Raw genomic sequence first — 20,578 nt, 5'->3', positions numbered from 1 at the left:
CAAAAGACCTGTTGTTAATAAAAAAGTTCTCCTTGAATAAAATCAGTTCACCCAACCAGTCCATCTCTATACTGATGATCATTGGCAGTAATAATAATGTAAATATTAATGAGCCAGTTTTTACAAAGGACTTGTGCACCAGGCATAACGGATATAGATAAAGATCAGGAATTTGAAGCTTACATAAATTTTGAAAATACCTGTAGTGAGATACCATGATCTAAGCACAAGGATTCTTGCTGATAGCCTAAAGGATTGATTACTAGTATCACAGAACAACAATTTCATATTTTTTAAGTGTGATCAATGCTTAGAAGCTGGTTGATAGTCAACAACATTACTAGTGAGTTGATTGTCAAAATTGTATTGTACAAACACACACATATACAATACACATATATAAATACATATATTTTGTAACTAAATGTGACATTTGCATGATCATTACTTTTTCATAATTACCTTGTTGACATTTGCAAATATATCCATTGATGTGATCCTCACAGTTCACACCATTTAGACATGGTGATGAAGAACTTTCATTTATGTTAATTTCACAAAATTTCCCAGAAAATCCAGGGAGACATCTAAGAAAGAAAAGTGAAAAATACATATCTCTATATAATACACATGAGTTCATATTGTACAGTTAATATTTGCCAAATTAAGAATAAACTTAAGGACATGAGGTAGTCATTTATTTATTATTAAGGACATGAAGTAGTCATTTATTATAAAATTAAGGACATGAAGTAGTCATGTATTATCAACTACTATTTATTAGTAGTTGATTTATAGGAGATAATTTAATGGATATCTATTAGTATTTTCAGTGAAATTAAGGCCAATTGATCTAAAAGCAGCCATAGCCACAAAGAAAAAGGGAAAATAAAAAGACTCAGGCATCATAGAGCTAAATCACTATAGACTTTACTCTTTCCATTCTATTTTAAACATAGGTAGCTTGGTATATACATATGTGTGCATGAATGAATGTATGTATGTACTATAAAATACCTATGCCTGTACTATAGAAAATATTGACTAAGGTTGATTACAGGATAGTCAGTAAACTTTTAAAATAAGGGTAAGCACTGTGTGTGTTGGGGCTCAGTCCCACCTTTCTCTATTTTCTTCTCTCACTGAGTGTATGTTGTACTTAGTGATTCACTGTTAAATGATGGTCAAAGCGTGCCTTCTCTTCCTTCTCTCTTTACTTTTCTTGGGCTAGCCAGCTGCTCTGTAGTAAGGATACTCAGACAACACTGTGGAGATGGTTACAAGGAGAAGAACTGAAGCCTCTGGGCAATAGCTGCATGAGGGAACTTGGAAGAGGATATTTTAGCCCCAGTAAAGTCTTCATACGACTGTAACCCAACTGATATCTTGGTTGCAACCTAATGAGAGGTCCTGAGACAGAACCACCCAGATGAGCCACTCCTAAACTCCTGAGCCACAGAATAATAAGTAATTAATAAACAAGTGCTGCTGTTTCAAGCCATTGGATTTGGGGAGTAGTTTGTTAAACAGCAACAGGTAATTATGAGGACCTTCTGAAGATCTAGGAAGAAGGCACATCAGAAGTTTTCCCTGGAATCTTTGAGAGATGGAGCAGCTGTACATTGCCTCTTGTGTACTTTGGTCAAGGTTGCCCTCAGTGCATTAGCCTACCCACATGTCTGGACTGATTTGTGGGTATTTATCCTCCATGTGTCCCCAATAAGATCCCTCAGCTTCCGAAAAAGTCCAAGACATAAAAGCAGAGACAGCTGAGGTGGGATCTAGTGGTGTGGCTAGGGACTGTCCAGCACAGCTGTTACGGGATGATAAGCAACAAAAGCACCTGCTGTATTTGCTACATGTGGAGCTCAACCTACTGTGTATGTTAAATAAGTTTTCAAAATAAATGGAGGAAGGAATTTAATGCACTTCAACTACACTGAGATCTTATGTTAAGAGAATTTTTTTCTTCTATTTTCTACTTTTAGGAATAATTAATTTAACATAAAAAAGTAGACTGTTATTTGGGGGATTATTTTTAAGAGATAATAAGCAAATAATCAGAACCAACTTGGGCAATGAAACTTATCTAAATCTATTATAAATTTTATCACTATGCCTATATTACTCTATTGTGATTAGAACTATTTTCTCAAAGCAAATACTCATTATTAAGAAAGCTTGCATATTTACAGTATACTGTGATATCCCAGTTAGCAAACATTATATAATTAAGGCTAGCTAAATGTCCTACCTGTGTGCTAGGCACTTTGGAAGGTCATTTGCATCCACTTGTCAATCCTCAGAACACAATCCAAGATTGACAATATTTTTAGGCTACCAGTAATTGGAGCCCTCACTCTGGCCTGAGTTTAAATTAAAAATAATTCACTTGGCAGGCACAATTTTAGTAGATTCCGTTGTAAACATAGTGTTCCCATGGCAAGAGTCAGTCTAAATCCTGACCCACAAATGAACCCAGTTATGAAAGAAGATTCTGACTAAATCTCTTTAAAGTTTTGTTTCACTTAAAGATCCAAAATTTCTAGTGCTAGAATGGCTTAAGCAAAGTATTCAAGAGGTAGTGAGTTGTATTCTGCAGGCCCCATCCAATGTTAAAGAGCACACAACTTCAGGAGGCAACCTACCTGGTATTTCAAAAGCTCTATTGACAACAAGTAAATTAAGTTGAGCCATCATTATTTTTTTAATACTTGCAAAGCATCAAGTCTTTTGCCATAGTGTTATTATAATGCTATTAACTATTCTTTTCTTCTTCCACTCACTGGATGTCATTCTATTGATTGCAGAAATCCATGAACATTCTAACCCATCTCCTAAACACTTGACCATAACTTTCATTTTGTCAAAATTTTTCCCCCTTATATGGGAAATTTCCAAGTTTCTTAACTCATTCATTATAAAGCATAATTTCCAGATTTCTGACTATCATGACTGCACATCTCTGGAAGAACAGTTTCTTCCAATAAGCAGATTTCCCCTCCTACCCTCCATCCCAATATTACAGTTAAAAGATGTTTTATTCTTTGTGGACATTTGTCTACATATGTGGACACACAGTATGTATGCTGTTAGAGAAATTAAGGCTCTTTTCACAGGGAAATCAGTTTTACACTACTTCTTTTTGGGGAACGAACAGTAATTATATTTGAGGAGGCAACATGCTAGAGCTGTTTAACATCCTAAGTTTTTACATTTCAAATGTGTTTTATTTCAATAACTGTTTACACATAAGCCATTTGGTATATATGTGTATTTTTGTGTGTGTGTATGTATGAATATATATGAAATGGAGGCTCAGGAGGTTATACAGTATAAAACAAAACCAAGATTAAAGGGGACCAGGATTTCACATTAAATGGTGAAAAAAAATTGATTTTTAAACAGTAAAATATATACATTTCTAAAGTTTATCTGAGGTTTCACAAAAGCACATTTAAAATTATGAGTTTTGTGGTTTCCAACATGCCCCCAACCTCAACATACACCATATTATCTTATTGCATCATTTATTTCTCCTTTGACTAATGATATTTTAATGAAATTATTTTAAGCCTTCTTCAGATTTCCAATAGTCTCTCTTAATCTTTAATATATGAATTATTATCTTTTAAATGGTCTCTGTTTTTTATTTTCTTATTGACTTTCTCTTCTTCCATTTTAACCAGTCTAACTCTGTCCAATCTCCATGGGCATAGAGTGTGATTGAAATAATTCCCCAGCAGAACTTTGGTTAGTTCCACAGGATCCTGTATCTTTAGCAAGATTTTAAATTTTACTCTTAAGTTGATTTCCCATGTATTTACATTGTATTTTCTGCAAGTTATCAGGGGACAGATTCCTGATATCTCAACATAGTATTTATTTAAGAGCCATATTTGAGTTAAGGTTAATTTTAAAAGTGACATTTTTTTATTTCAACACAATCTTAGAGCAGCAAGGTTTGGAAAAATATCACTAAATAACAAATACTCAGGGGAAAAAAGATCCCTTGTACTTAACAGTATATCACATATTTTGAAAATTATTGTACTTCTCTAATTTCCATCTTTTTATGCATATGACTGTACCAAAATGAAAAGTCTGAATCATGGCAATTTTTTCCATCTTGCCACAAGGCATAACAGAGAAATGGAAATGTACAAAGTATACTTCTTTCTAAATAATTGCTATTTATGCTATTTCTGGACTTTAGTTCAAAGATAATATTTGAATGTAATATATTCTAGCTCAGTGTGGAATCAGAAATTTCTGAAAGTATTTTAATTGTGTGTAACTAATATAGCTAATATAGCCAATATGGTGAGGAATTCTCCAACATAAGACATAAATGCTTCTATAATTCTCCATGAAATAATGTAAAGGAATTAAAAAACTAACCTGCCACTCATCAGCCTACATCAGCTCATAATGAATAAATCACTGCATAAATTGAACTTTAAGAAATGCCTTTGGGATTGTTTATATCCAGATAATTTATTTCTCTCAAGAGCATCTATGGTTTCTATTAGGCTTATTAAAATACTGAGGGCTTCCCTGGTGGTGCAGTGGTTGAGAGTCCACCTGCCGATGCGGGGGACAAGAGTTCTTGCCCCGGTCCGGGAAGATCCCCCATGCCGCGGAGCGGCTAGGCCTGTGAGCCATGGCCACTGAGCCTGCGCGTCTGGAGCCTGTGCTCCACAACGGGAGAGGCCATAACAGTGAGAGGCCCACGTACCGCCAAAAAAAAAAAAAAAAAATACTGATTATTCTGACCTCTACCTATTTACCAAACTGTACATTTACTTAGGATCATTCTCTCTAATTTGCAATTGTGTCATTAGAAAACTGATAGGAGGAAAAACAAATCTGAGCTCCAATTATAGAAACTGATTTGCATATTAAAGTCACATTTATCAAAAAGATGGGTAGCAAGAAATATGTCATGAACTCTATAAAACTCCTATCTGTGAAATAACTATGTTTTATTTTCATTTTTTATTTCTAATATGAGTACATTATGGTCAGAGAGCACAATCTGTGTAAGTGCTTTTCAAACTTTAATGTAAATATACATTTAGGGATAAATTTCTAACAGACTCTGCTTCTTTTTGAAATGGCATTTAGGTATAGATAGCTACATGTTGCTTCCCTACAGAAGTTCTAACCAGATTCTCTAATATATCTGAAATAGTGAAAATGTCAATTGTGTGTTTGTAAAAAATACAAAAATTTAAAAAACTGTCTATTAAAGTCAATAAATGTATCCTGTTTTAATTATAATTATTATGATCTGTTAAATATTATGCAGCTGGCTACTCTATCTCCACAAGACGCAGCTCCTGTCTGGGCTCAAGGAAATTCTCTCCATTTTTCATGCTCTCTTCAGCATTCATATTTTGAGAGATTCCTAGAAGAAGCAGGCCATCCAGCCTGTATATTTTTAGACTATCTTCATTGGGCCAAAAACATCCTCCTTGACATCATCTGACATCAAATATTTTGTACTGGGGAGGAGGGATTTTAAAGCCATAGCCTCAAAGTAACAAAGTGAGCTCCTTTTAAGCATTTTCCCTGAACACGTCTTTCCCTCTGGAATTTTTAGGGATGTTAAGAACATGATGCAGGTGTTCCTAGTTCCCTACCAAGTAATATTTTAATAAGATGACAATGTATTCAGTTCACTAATTTGTCTTTAATGATTTTATATTTTTAACAGTGCCTTAGTTGCTTCAGAAATTTTCTTTCTTGTTCACTTTCTTGCCTGCCTGTGTTTTTTGTTAGGGCTGACAAAAGTAACACAGATGGGGTGGCTTAAAAAATAGAAATCCATTTTCTCACAATTCTGGAAGCTACATGTTCTAGATAAAGGTGTCAGCAGGGGTGTTTTCTTCTGAGGACACTCTCATTGGCTTGTAGAAGGCTGTCCTCTTCCAATGTTTTCACATGGTCTTCCCTCTGTCTGTGTCTTCAGCCCCTCTTCTTGAAGGACCTCAGTCATATTGGACGAGGTCCCACTCATATGACCTCATTTTGCCTTTATTACTTCTTTAAATATCTTATCTCCAAATATAGTCAAATTCCAGGGGTTAAGACTTCAACATATGAATTCATAACCCCTGCTTCTTATCTGTAACTCAAAAGAAGTCTATGCCTGGATAACAATCAGAAGAAAAATGCTAGGAATATACTCAATGAAGGAAAAGCAAAGACATGAGTTTTGAAGTAGAGTTAGATAAAACATGCCAATAAAACTTTAAGGCAGGTCTTAGAAGGTGAACAAAAGCCATTTTAATAACCTTCACAGAAGTTCCTATTATATGAAAATTCTTGATCAACTTTGTGACTTTTTAAAACTATGGTTAATTATTAGCATTATACAAATATTTTTTTTCCTATTTTCACTACATAAGCCCCAAAGGTAGAATAGACGTTTAAGTTATAAAGTGAAAATCCTTAATTAAAAAGTCCTATTCATGTTTTTGGAGAAAAGGCATTATATGGGAATCCCCTACACTGAAGAATTACATGCATGCAAAGGACAGAAAAGTTGGCTTTATTATCCTTCATGATGAAAACAAAAATAACATTTGAATCTTCCCACCTGTTCTTTGTATTCACTAAGCACATTGAGTGTCTAATCTTGGATAACTGGCTATGGGGCACTGAGCTCAGAATCTAAGGTCAGCTGCCCTAACCAAGAAGCTTAGGGCTTTTGGCATCTCCTCCAGTTACTTAGGTGACATTTCTACTGAACAAAAACTGTTGAGTTGAAATGAAAGCCTGCCTTACCAGGTAGAGGGGTAGATTTTTTCTTGAATTGTAAAGCTGTATCATCACAATAAAACTGCTCAAAAATTATATTGTTTTGCTACTTGACACAGTAGAGATTATATGTTCCAGAGAGAAAATCACACACAGGTGTGGGTCCCATGCATTGGTGTAGCATCAAAAGAGCAATATATCTCACACACACACATACATACACGTACACACAGGCACACAGACATTACAGCAGGGGGTGAGGACCACTTTGAGAAAAGAACATTTGATTTCACTCTCAGCTTCCAAGAAAATAAAAAGTGCAGACAGGCTGTGCAGAGCAGAACACAAAGGCAGAATTATCCTACCTACTTGATGACATCATTGAGGGGCTGAAACAAACCTGGAATCACCAGTTTCTGGATTTCTTATTTGGGGGAAATAAATTCCTATTGTTTGACTCTCCCGTAGCCTGTTTGTTGTGACTACTTTTTAAAGCAAAATCACCTTAAATCATAGCAGCTTTTGTTTGAAATATCACTCAGAGTTTGTCTTTGGATTTAACTTCTACTTTGATAAACTTTTATGTTTACATGTTTTCAGAACATATAGAAATGTGATCACATTTTATAAATTAAGACAGCTGAAATTTAATATACTATTATATATTATCTTCTGGGTCTCTCCATAGTTGTATACGTATATTTTCTTATGTTTACAATTGAAATACATTTTTCCCCCAGGGATTTTAAGATCTTTTACTGTGAGTGAGCATGGGACATGTGATGTGGCCCCTTCAATACTGTGCCCTTGTTTATATATCATTTTACCCATATTATCCATCTGTTCCAATATGTATAGGTTTCCTCTTCTTTGGAGGAATAATGAATGAAATAGTGCCTGTGCAGAAAACTCACATTCACTTTGGGAGCAGTCAAAGTTCCTGCCAGAGATTCAACATGGGTCCAACTGCTACATTACCAAAAACAAGCTATCTGTTCTTTTCATTCTTTCTAAAGCCCTTCTTTACCTTGAAAGGGTAGAAGAATCTTGTACCCACTCTGTAATTAATAGAAATAAAAAAGAAAAGAAAATATTTTCAACTTGTTAGTTCTTCTAAATGCACCTACTTCCATTCTCAGGAGAGAAGAGATGTGCTCTTACACACAGATAGAATGATGTTATAATTTGCATCTAAGTCTACATACTTCGAGGATTAAAGGAGATCCTCCTATTAATTAGCACAGAAAAACAGGCATGAACCAGAACTATTTCAGGCAATGTGATAAGTGTGATCATCCCACCCACAGAAGGTCTGTGCTGTCTGTATGCTCAGCATCCATTCCCCTAAGGGAATCCTGAGTGCCTGTGGGTAGGGCAGGGGGCCGGGTGGGAGAGCGGTGGTCTGAGGTTAAATTGGAATCCTACGTTGTGTCATCTAAAGGGTAGAAGTGGTCCAACCTGCTCTATTACAAACCCCCTTTGGTTTGGTTTGGAGGTGAGGATTTGACTCAAACAATGACAAATAGTTTTCTTATGAGTTGATTTGGTCTTTCTTTCAGACTGTAGCCTGAGAAGATTGAGGTCTAGGTTATCAACAGCAGTTTTTCTCACTCTGTGTATGGAGTTCACCTTCAGCTAAAGCCAATATACACAGGGGAGTAGAATCGAAAGACAGAGAAATAATTTCTGGACTGAGTCATCCCTGGATGCAGCTATGCCTGAAGTTAGCAGCATAAGTGAACTTCAAGTTTTTATGAGCCATAAAAATTCTAGGTATATTTTTCATTGAATTAGTTTAGTTGCTTGTTTGTAATTTTTTTGTTGAAGTTAACTGAGTCTTAATACAGTATTTGGTCTTCTTATAAAATAAAAGATTTGAGATGGAGAGGAGTGAGTAAGAACTAAGAGAACAAGAAAAAATAACACAGAAAATCTGTCTTTCTATTGTGAGACAGAATCATATCAGAATTTATAAAATTGTTAATTTTTAATGTTCAAATGCCTTTTAGAAATGCATACTCTCTGATGACAGAAACTATACTCCTAAGAATTGTTGCAAAGCTAGTATATTTATACTTATCATTTCCCACTTTAAATATACTAATACCCAAATAAATAGTAGAACATTATAATATGACATTATGAAAGCATAATGAGTAGAAAAACGTATATATGTATGGAAATAATGTGTTCTGCAAACCAATTCCTGATTTCTGCCTACCTGACCTAAATATACTTTTTTGTGTGGTTGATATGGTGGTCTTCCTTGCAATTGCTAACAGGGCATGTCATGATCACTTACCTGTGATACATAGCTCTGAATCAAAATAATGCATATTACTGGGTGGGAGGAATCTCTGTATGAGCTTACAGAATGCAGCATCAGCATGTCAGCTGCCTAAACTCCTTCATTGGTAATTCTTTTCTATATAAAGCTTCTTTTTTTTCCTTTAAATTCCTAATTTAGCGAGCAAGTAACTAGAAATAGTTCTTTAGGATTCCATTCATCAGAACTTTATTATTTCACATCAATTAAGCCTTTATGATATAGCTGAATTTCTTTGGGGAATAAATACTGTTTACTATTTTACTTTGCCACCCAACTAATAGGAAGTTTTAGGTCTATCTCAGCGTTAAAGTCCAGGCTGAATGCTAGGTGATTAGGAGATTTTAATGAACACATTTCTGAGTGATGGAACATTGAAAACCAGACACCGCAGCAGTCATATGTTTGAATCAACAAATAAAACAGAAGAATTAAGAATTCAATGATTTGTTTAAACGACCTAAAGTAGAACTGTTTTAGACAAATTATAATATTGGATTCTTACTGGGAACATCAATCCTGTATGTAATCTTGGATCTGAAACTGACTCCATGGGGAGTTCTCCAGAAGGTTCATTTGATTAAACAGAAGCAAAGACGGTGTAGAGTGCAATATTCAGGAAGTACGGTATTCAGAGCTAAGGCTTTGGAATTCTTGACATGGGGACGACACAGAGATGAATAAGATCTCTGGGAATTGTCAGCTGTGTGACCTTGATCAATGATGTAAATTTTACATTTATAAATATCCGTAAGATTTTCTCATGTATAATTTCAGGATTATATTTAAACTGAAATTATAGGTCTAGCTTGAGGATGAATTTAAATAGTAAATGTAATAAAAAATAATGTAAAAATATACTTATTACAATGTTATGAAAATTTGGGTACATTTTAAGTGCTGGTGATATTTTTAGTGCTCTCTTTTTATTATTGCTCTGATGGTTGTTATTTATATTAAGCAAAAAAAGGCACAATGTTAAGATGGATAAGTTAAATTCCTGTTTCCACATGCTTAAGTTCTCTAAAAGGAACTGCTTGCTATTCTTTAAACTTCACAAGAATATATTTCAGAGTAGTTTATAGTTTCTGCCAAAAAGATAATATGTTATAATATCTGAGTGTTATACTTAAATAATTGAAATAATAATACTGAAAAACTATCCTATGAAGTAATGATGACTTAGGGATCAAAAGAGTAGGAAAAATGATGACTTACTGATTACTGAAGTTCCGTGAGTAAGGATAAAATTTTATATTTTTGAAAGTGAAGATGAATCGGAGATCTTCAATAAAATGTTTTCGTAATATATACAGTGTGGATTAAAAATAATAAAAAGACACTTGTTTTCAGAAAATGAGAGAAGTAGATAGCCTAAGACATTTTCAGTATAAAACACTCAAAAATTATAAACAAATTTATAATTATGTGTGTGTGCACATGTCCCCAGACAGTATTTACTTTGGGTCATGAATGGGTAAGGTTGCAGGGCTTCCTTCAAAGCATGCTAAAACTAGTGAGTAAATATTTGATGAGAAACAATTTAATAATTTACTGTGATCATGTAATTGAATATTCTTAACGTTTGAAAATATGGAAGTATTTTGGGGTAAAGAGCTATGCGTCTGCAAAGTTTCTTTCATGCTACAGAAAATAATGCACATGTACCTGTGTGTATTGTTTCTCATGTTGAGATAAATTTCTGTTACTGGGGATGCATAGTTATACAAGTACTCCAGGCGTCCTGGTGGGAGTGAATATTAGACTTTAGCAATATGTTTTAAAAGCTTCATATGTTTGCATCTATTCTAAGTTAGTAATTTTTATGCCAGGAATTCTAGAAAAGTTATCATCACAAAGGCAAAGATGAACTAATGGGGTTTTTCTAGTTGGCAGAATTCCAAGATTACCACAGTCATGCCTAATCTCCCCTGCCACCCCTAGTATGGGTGAAGCCCATGACTGTGATGAAATATCACTCTGATTGTGTCCAGTTGCATGGCAGTGGAGAGTGCCTGGGGTAAGTCTAACCCAATGGAGTGAGTGCTTTAAAAGCAAGGAGATTTTTCTGACTGGTACAAAAGAGGCAGAGAGACTCACACTGTGTGCCCTAGAAGAACTAAAGCAAAAATCCAAGTTGTGAATGTGGGGACCATGCAGGAAGAAACCATGGGTGACATCTTGGAGCAAGAAGTGTTCCCTGGCTGATGGCAAATTGGGACTCAGTCCAGCGGCCACAAGAAAACAAATTCTGCCAATAACCCATGGACTTGGAAGAGGACTCTAAGCCCCAGATAAGAACACCAGCTCCAGTGTCATTTCTAACATCAAGTAACTGGAAAGCATCTATATAACTAGCAATAAATATCAGGTAAGCAAAATTTGACATATTAGTCAGTAATTAACTTTCATGTTTGCAAAGCCCATGTACAGCCTATGCGAAAGTAGTGTATAAATTTCTGTGTCTATGTATCAATATATATATATTTATATACACTCATATATTTTTATATTGCATATTGTTATGGAGTAGAACTGTGTCTCTCAAAAGAGGCCTAAACCCCAGTACCACAGAATATAACCTTGTTTGGAAATAGAATCTTTGAGCAGATATATTCAAGTTAAGATTAGGTCATTGTAGGAGACACTAATCCTTATCTATAGGGGAAATTTGGACTCAGTGACAGACACACACAGAGGGAAGAGCATGTGAAGATAGAGGGAGACCACCATCTACAAGCCAAGGGGTGCCTGAGGCTCTCAGAAGTTACTACAGGTGTGAACGTTCCCTCAGAGTTCTCAGCAGGAACCAGCCCTGCCAACACCCTGAGTTTGGACTTCTAGCCTCCAAAACTGTGAAACAACAATTTCTGCTGTTTAAGCTACCCAGTGTGTGGTACTTTGTTATGGCAGCCAGGAAACTAATATACATCTTTTATGCTTTTGTTGATGGAACTACAGCAACATTTAACAGTGACTGTCTCAGTTGTTGAAAATTTATTTTAGTGGGTTCTGAAAACGAAATTGGTAGTATTCAGTCATGTTTGACCTATTAACATGACAACTTTGCTCCAGACTTTTGTTTTATATTTTTTGCTCTTCATTTTTGAAGTTTTCATAATAAATATCTATTATTTTCATTAATTGCAAAATACTGATAACCCTCTTCAAATCAACAAAAGTTGGGGGTTATTTATGTTCTTATAGATGTTAAATAAAAACCAACAACTAACTTGTAAAGTCATTTCCTTTCTTATATTCCCTTTTCTTCTGTCTCATATCTGCCTTGTGGCATTTCATAGTTTGTTCATTATTTGTACACATGTCAGGTTTTATGTTGACATATTAGATACAGCCATGACTAAAATCAGCAGTTTTCTGTCTCCACTGAAATGAAATAAGTAATGGGAGATTAATATTGAATAGTCAGAATATGCACAGAAATTTTCTTCAATTCATTGTCTAACAAAGACAGCTCTTCCTTCAGCAAAGAATATTCATTTCAACACATGTTAATGTTGATTCAATGGTTGAGCAATCATTTAAGGATTCAGTGAAAGCTAAAAATTTATTAAGAAACCTGTTAGTGGTGTCGAGTGGGAAAGACAGGCATCAAAGTAGTAATCATGAAAATGTATGGTATAGTCTTACCATGGGAAACTTACATGAATGACGTGGAACTAACCAAGTCAAAGGTGAGAAAATTCCCACTGAGGAAGTGATTTGTAAGGTGAAGACTTCTGATTTATGCAGGATAAGTAGAAACTAGCGGCGGAGAGGGCTGGGGGGTTGGGCTGTATAGAAGGCTGACTAAAAATATAAATATATCACTGAACAAAATTCTGTGATCTTGGTTAAGACACTCAAAAATGGTTATGATGCCATGGTCCATTAAATGCATGACTTCTTTTGACATCAATCTTGATTTTGTAGAAATACTTTTCAAATCTGCATTTTCTGTCAAGAATAAATCTCATTAACTGCTCCACTACAAATGCCCACTTCTGTCACTGCAGATTTATATAGGGACAGCTATACATTATTAACAAGCTATGAAAAGTCACTGGCTAAATGTCACCAAAGCTGAGATATAGCTGCACCTTGGGATTCATATAGCAAACAGTTTGGTTTTAATCATCTTAGACCACAAGATGTCTTGACATTTGAGCAGTGACTTTTTCCTCTTTAACTTGCACTGGAGACAGACCTCTATTATCTCAGCCATAATTTTCAACTTAAACTGTGATAGAAAGTTTTAACTTCTAAATTAAAAAGGTGAAAAAATAATCTATCCATCAAAGACCTTATCATTCATTTAATTGATGCTCACCTCCAGCCTTCTCCTCCCCCACCCCCAAACATAAGTGAGAAAGGGCAGCTATAAAATTCGAGCATCTTTAGAACTGCCAGAAATGTTTTGAGCTAACTGCCTTTCTGTTACATTAATACCTACGAGAAATGATCTTGCTGAACTACATTAAAATATATGATTGATTTTCCTGTTGTTTTTTTTTTGATAAAATAAATAGGTTTCATACTTTTAAAGTATGCATCTGAATATTTTTTTTTCTGCTCAGGGTCTAATAATATTATCAGGACATCAATCTATGGTTTCCACAAAATGTCTAAATTTATTAACAATATTTCACTGACAATATCTAATATACAATATTATGAACTTAAATTTTATTAAAATATATCATTTTAGCTTTCTACTGTGGAAGAGTCACAACAGCGATATAAAGAAAATGTAATTTTTAAACTAATAATAATCAGGAAAAAATTACAAAACAGATATCTTAGTACAGAAAGTGGTCACCAACGAAATTCTATCAAATATAACCTGCATAACTTGTAAGAAAGCATGTGTACCCCAATGTCTTTTATAATTTGACTATGTGTATAGGGCAGCAAGCTATGGATGAACAATTATTAGAAACAATTACATGGATCCCCTATTTCCAAATTATCAGGAGGGAGATACATTTAGATATAAACTTTACTTCTTGTGTAGTTTCATTTTAAGTTAAGAAGGCAACACATAAACAACTGTAGTCTCCCCATAAAATTTAAAGATGCAATAAAGAAAAAACAATTAAGGACTTCACAGCTTGAAAATACCTAGACTGTGTAACTGAACTCAAGATGTCCTCTATGCAGAGGTTCTAGGATTATAGTTTGCCATTCCATAGCACCCTGTGAATATCTGTTCTGTTTTCCACAACTTAAATTTCAAAAGGAAAAAGACTAATGATCAGATTAATTGGTTTCTTACAGGTCTCTGTCAGTTGTCTTCATTTTATTTTAAAATATATATATAATAAAGTTATAATTGGTATAATAAATTTATACATGGAAATGAAAGTAGATGATGGTGTATAACATTGGGCACACCATTGTTTTTTTAACTGATCTATGAAAGGTGATACTTAAAAAGTATAAATTTACAGTATTTTCACTTTTTATTTTGCCAGGAAATACGTGTGGTCAGAAGTCTGTTATTGTCTTTAGCTCTTTGACAAGTTGAGAGCACCACTTTTATGTTTGCTTCTATTTCCTCTTCTTTATTTATTGAACAATATTCAAGTAATATTTGTCAATTACTTATTATGTATGAGACACTGTACTAAGTTCTCTACAATGATGAGCAAAACAGACATGATGCTTGCAGAGATTATATTTAGATAGAAAGAGAAAAACAAGACTCACACAAAACAGTCACTGTTGCCATGGTAACTAATGGGAGATAAGACCTAGATTGTGGGTGGTGGGAAGTGGGGAGATGTTTCTCTACACCTGTTCTTTTGATAGCGAGCAGGGAGACAATCACCCTGGAACAGCAGGCTTTGCTCAGGCACAACCGGGTACTTAGTCAGCTGCCCCTACAGGCTTGACTGGTAGATGGAAGCTATGTTAGGCCCTGAGAATTTTTCCAGGATTTGCAGTTCTCAGTTGAGGTTCTCTGGAAACAAACTCTGAGCAAAGAGTTCCAGTGGAAGTAGTTTTTGGAGAGATGTAGACAACACCTAAAGTGGAGTAAGCTGGTGGAGGGAAGAGAATGCAGGAAATGAAGTTTGCATTATTATATCAATTATTGAAGTGGGGATTAGGGTTTATTCCTTGGGCAAGTTCTGGTCAACCATGAAAAATACACTTCAGAAATACCCCCACCTGATGGGGTGAGAAGGATAAGATACTTACACCCCATCTCCCGCCAAGTATAGTCATGGGCTGCATGCTGGATTGGGGAGATGCTGAGGAAGGGAAAGAGTGTGAATTCCCGAGAATTACTGTTCTGCCTTTCAGGGAAGAAGATTCTGAAAGCTCTCAGGCTCATAGATACAAACGCAGGCAGCTAGAAGATGCTATGGCAAGTTGAAATGGTAACATCATAGCAGTGTTACCCCGACAGCATCTGATAGAGTGAGTTAAAATTACTTGTATTAAGTAATTACTTGTTGACTATTAATTAAAAGTCACAGACCTAAGTGGTATGTAGATTTTTGTCCAGTAGAGATGCAAATCATTTCTGTTCAGTGGAAACAAATAACTTCAAAGGTTTATTATTTATTGTTCTGTAGGACAGTAACCAGATTTGTATTTAATTTAGTAATGTTATTCTCAAATGTCTTTATTAAACTTCCTATAAATATATGTCTTTTCAAATGCCCTATGAACTAGTCAACATCTTCCAGATAAGTCATCTCATTAATTAATGAAATTAATGAATTAATTTATACTTATTTATTTTATATTGGCATGACAAACCTACTTATAGTTTTAAAAATATAACTTGATTTGTCTGTGACACATTTTAAGTGCTCTATATATGTTACTAAATTTAATTCTCAGAATAGTACATGTAGAGAGGTTTTTATTTTATAAATGAGAATAATTGCGTGTTAATAAGGTTGAGTAATTTGCCCAAGGTCACAGTTGGTAAATAATGGATACGAATTCAGACGCAAGGATGTCTGGCTTGAGAACCTTTCATGTTTTGAGAATAACTGCACTGAACATTTTCTGATAGGAGCAGAGATCCCTCCCAGCTAAACACGCAACTACCAGACAACTGTGCACATACAGGCCAGAAAAATAGCCCTTTACTTAAAAGAGTCAGATATGTTTTAATTTTTAAAAGAGTCAATTAAAGCATGAAAAACTGATAATTTTCCCAAAAAATAATAGAACTAGACTTCCTTAAGTTACTAAAGTTATCTTTCTAAAACTTCAAAATTCACTAAAAATTTAGTAGTGATTATATATACTTGTAAAACAGTATATTCTGATGAAATGTAACATCACTAATAAGGGAGAATTTCTCAGTTTTCATTCTCATTAAGTCATATAAAAGCCTAAGGGAAGGATCTTTAATTAGATACCACTTCATGTGGCTACACTGTAAATTGGTCAGTTAACAATTTTTTGAACGGTTGGTTGAAAGTCACAGCTTTCAACAGCTGAAAGTCACAAAGCCTTATTTCTTGCTTATGAGATGTGTCCATCAAAGGTCCACCAGGACAACCCTCCTTTGTCATTCTCACTCTGGATCATCTGATGGAGTAGCCATCATCCAGAGCATCTGCAAAGTCTACCACCAGCACTAATCTCTCTCCCCACTGGTCACATCATTCCCAGTCAAATTCATTAGCCAAAAATATCGATGCTGCTCCATCCCAAACAGAAGTATCTGGAAAAGGAAAACTGGAATATTTAGAAAAAAACCCTAATGAGTATCAACATAAAACAAAGTGAATATTCATAACTATATTTATTTCTATAATCTATATTTATCCCTCTATTTCTCTCTTTCTGTGAAAAGATACATATGAGATTTTTTAATTTGTATATATATATATGTATATATACATAAGAATATAAATGTGACAAATCTGTGATAAAAATTATATAGGCTTTTGGAGTTTTCATGAAGACACATTTGTGTTTTCATGAAACTGTCCATTTTAATAATGTTCTGACACTTATACAGCATTGAATTTGGGGGTCTCAAATAATTAGTAAACTTGGAAATATGCTTTTTATAAAACATAAAAAATAGTCTTTTGTGAGGAAAATAGGAATAGACTGAGAAATAAATAAATGAATTAGGGAGAGATGATAAAAGCAAAACATAATTAAATTACAGTAAGTTGTTTGCAAAAGGGATTTATCCAAAATTAGATTTCAAACTATTATAGTTGAAATCAAATTTAACTTTTCTTGGCTCAAAGAAGATATATATATATTTTTTTCCTTTACACTATAATTTAGGTTCCAGGTTTTGTATAAAATTTAGACTCAAGGAAATAGCCCTAGTCAGTATCAACATTATCATCCTCAGTTTTATGGATGTTTCAAAATTACCATTATTCTAAAGTACACTTATCTTATATTTAAATGTCTTAAATAAATGTGTTCATTAATTAAATGTGTGTAAGAATTAAAAACAAAATTTGGAAATTATTATTTCACTGACATAAGAATTACACTTAATATCTTCATGCTTAAATTTACCCAATTGTCATCATCCATTTTTACTCCCAAGAACACTTCTCTTTTTGCCCATCCTGATCTCAATCCTTGCTATTCACAGGAAGCTATGCTCTTTCTGTTTTCTAAAGTTAGGCCACTGGTCTTTCCATATTTACTAACATATCATGAATGTATCCTGGTCTTTCATTCTAAAGAGAGCACTCTGATTCCCTACTTATTACCCTTCACCATTAAAGTAATCTTATTCATTGCTTCCATTTGTAATTTCCCAGTTACTCCTCAATCCAAGACAACAATTTGCACCCTTAATTCTTAGTTTAAATTGCTCGGATGAAATAACCAAATCTAATGTTTACAAAAAGTCGACTCTCTTTAAAATCCTGATTCCTTTTTGAGATTTGATGCTATAAATCATTCTCCTCTGGAAGTTTTATTCTCCCCTAACTTCCAAGACATTCTATGTTAATCTTTTACTCCTTGTTTCTTTTATTTCACTGGTTCCAGTTCAACCACCCACTTCCTAAATGTTCTTTCATTAGGCTTTAAGGTCTGTTGTCATATTTTTTTTTCTTTCTTATAAGTTCTTGCTAAGTTATTCCACATCCAGAAAAATGTTTCTTATCACCAACATTATGATGGCTCTAAATTGCTTTCATCGATTTAGACCTGAATGTTGGGTTACCCCTTAATTATCCTCACTTAGATGGTCTACAGACACCTTACAATGAACCTAACACCAAATTGTTTGTCCAACTCCTTCCTCCCACAACCACTTTCCATATATTCAATAGGCTATATGAAAGGATTCTTCTTATTTCATCCTCTTTGGTTGAGTCCTTTGAGAGTGTCTAAAATATTTCTCAAAACTTTGCGCAATTCTTCTATATTTACTGTTACTACTTTCTTTCCTAGGACATATTAAACTTTTAACATTTTCTTCAATTTCCTGTTCTTCCATTGTAATTTTCATCATCTCCATTTTATTTTTCCAAATCCTAGATTATATTATGTCACTCCCTTTCAGAAGAAAGATTTCTGATGTCTCCCCACTCATGAGAAATCACTTTATATTACTTGCGGTACTCTAATCTGTAAATCCATCATGCTAGATTAGAAGAGTTATAATCAATGGAAGGACAAAGGCTAGAAAGTAGATCCCCTGGCTTGTAAATACATGTGAATTCACTTTGTAAGATGAAATACATATATTTAAGCTAAATTTATTACAGATTATTTAACATCATGTGTCAGTTACCCATCACATAGTGCTACAGATTAATATTTTCCCCATATAGAGAGAGAGGGAGAGAGAGAGAGAGACCTAGATTCTCATCACTTAATCCTATTCATGTACTGCTTACCTCAGAATAGTGTTTTCTACAAACTAGAGAATTATTCTTTGCTCCTGACTAGATCCCAAAGGGTAGCACCACTGAGATGGAACATAGATAAAATAGATATGAGTAGCTAAACTGCAACTTCTGAGACAATTATTAGAGAAGCTTGTACATAGAAAGAAAACCAAAAAAACAAAATAAATAAAATCATAGCCAAAAAACCAAACAAAAACAGATATTTGCGAATGATATACCTGATAAAAGGGTAATATCTAAAATATACAAAGAATTCATACAACTTGATATCCAAAAAACAAACAAGCCAATTAAAAAACGCTCAGGGGAACTGAATGGATATTTTTCCAAGGAAGACGTACAGATAGATGGCCAACAGACACAGAAAAACCATCACTAACCATCAACATCACTAACCATCAGGGAATTGCAAATTGAAATATCAGTGGGATACCACCTTACAGCTGTCAAAAAGACAACAAATAGCAAGTGTTGGTGAGGATGTGGAGAAAAAGGAACCATAGTGCACTGTTGGTGGGAATGTAAATTGGTGCAGCCATTATGGAAAAGAGTATGGAGGTTCCTCAGAAAATTAAAAATAGAACTACCGTATGTTCTAGCAACTCCTCTTCTGGATATTTTCCCAAAGAAGACAGAAACAATAATTAGAAAAAATAAGTGCACCCTCTATGGTCATTACAGTTTTATTTACAGAAGCTAAGATGTAGAAGCAACCTAAATACCCATTAATAGATGAATGGATAAATAAAATGTGGAGATATATATATATATATATATATATATATATATATATATATATATATATAATGGAATATTTCTCCACCATAAAAATTAATGAAATCTTGCCATTTGCTACAACATGGGTGGACCTAGTGTATTATGCTAAGTGAAGGAAGGCAGACAGAGAAAGACAAAAAGATATATGATTTCATCTATATGTGGAATCTAAAAATCAAAAGAAATGAACAAAAACAAAAAAATCAACAAATGTTAACAAAACGGTCATAGATGCAGAGAACAAACAGGTGGTTGCCACAAGGGAGTGAGTAGGGGGATGAGTAAAGTATATGAGGAGATTAAAAGGTACAGACATCCAGTTACAAAATAAATGAGTCATAGGAATGAATGTACAGCATGGGGAATATAGTCAATAATAATATAATATCTTTCTATAGTGATGAAGTCGGTCAAAAGGTACAAACTTCCAGTGTAAGATAAATAAATACTAGGGATATAAGTACAACATGATTAATATTAATTAATGCAGCTTAAATGCTATATATGAAAGTTGTTAAGATAGTAAATACTGATTTCTCATCACATGGAAAAAAATTTCTTTTTATTTTGTATCTATATGAGGTGATGGATAGTCACTAAATTTATTGTGCTAATCATTTCATGACGTATGTAAGTCAAATTATTATGCTGTAAACCTTAAACTCATATGGTGCTGTTTGTCGATTATATCTCAATGAAACTGGAAGAAAAAAATAGTCTTTCTCAAACAATTAAAAACAAAACAGACATATAGTTTAGGATTAAGAACAAGATGTTCAAGAATATTGAAAGACTACTTAGTTTCTTTAGTTGTGAAAAGAAACACTAGATGTGATCACCTTAT

The 20,578-nt window shown here is 34.1% G+C and overlaps 1 protein-coding gene across 1 annotated transcript in view; it reads right to left on the bottom strand.

Annotated features, from left to right (window-relative positions):
• EYS (eyes shut homolog) overlaps positions 1-20,578 on the bottom strand; it is a 1,667,443-nt gene that overhangs the window by 900,453 nt on the left and 746,412 nt on the right. The window contains exon 21 of the mRNA XM_060030409.1: positions 463-587. Within this exon, the coding sequence (XP_059886392.1) occupies positions 463-587 (125 nt within the window). The remainder of the gene's footprint in view (positions 1-462; positions 588-20,578) is intronic.

The sequence above is a fragment of the Delphinus delphis genome, chromosome 14 (assembly GCF_949987515.2).
Source record: "Delphinus delphis chromosome 14, mDelDel1.2, whole genome shotgun sequence".
Lineage (NCBI taxonomy): Eukaryota > Metazoa > Chordata > Mammalia > Artiodactyla > Delphinidae > Delphinus > Delphinus delphis.
This window is presented reverse-complemented; position numbering and strand designations above follow the sequence as displayed.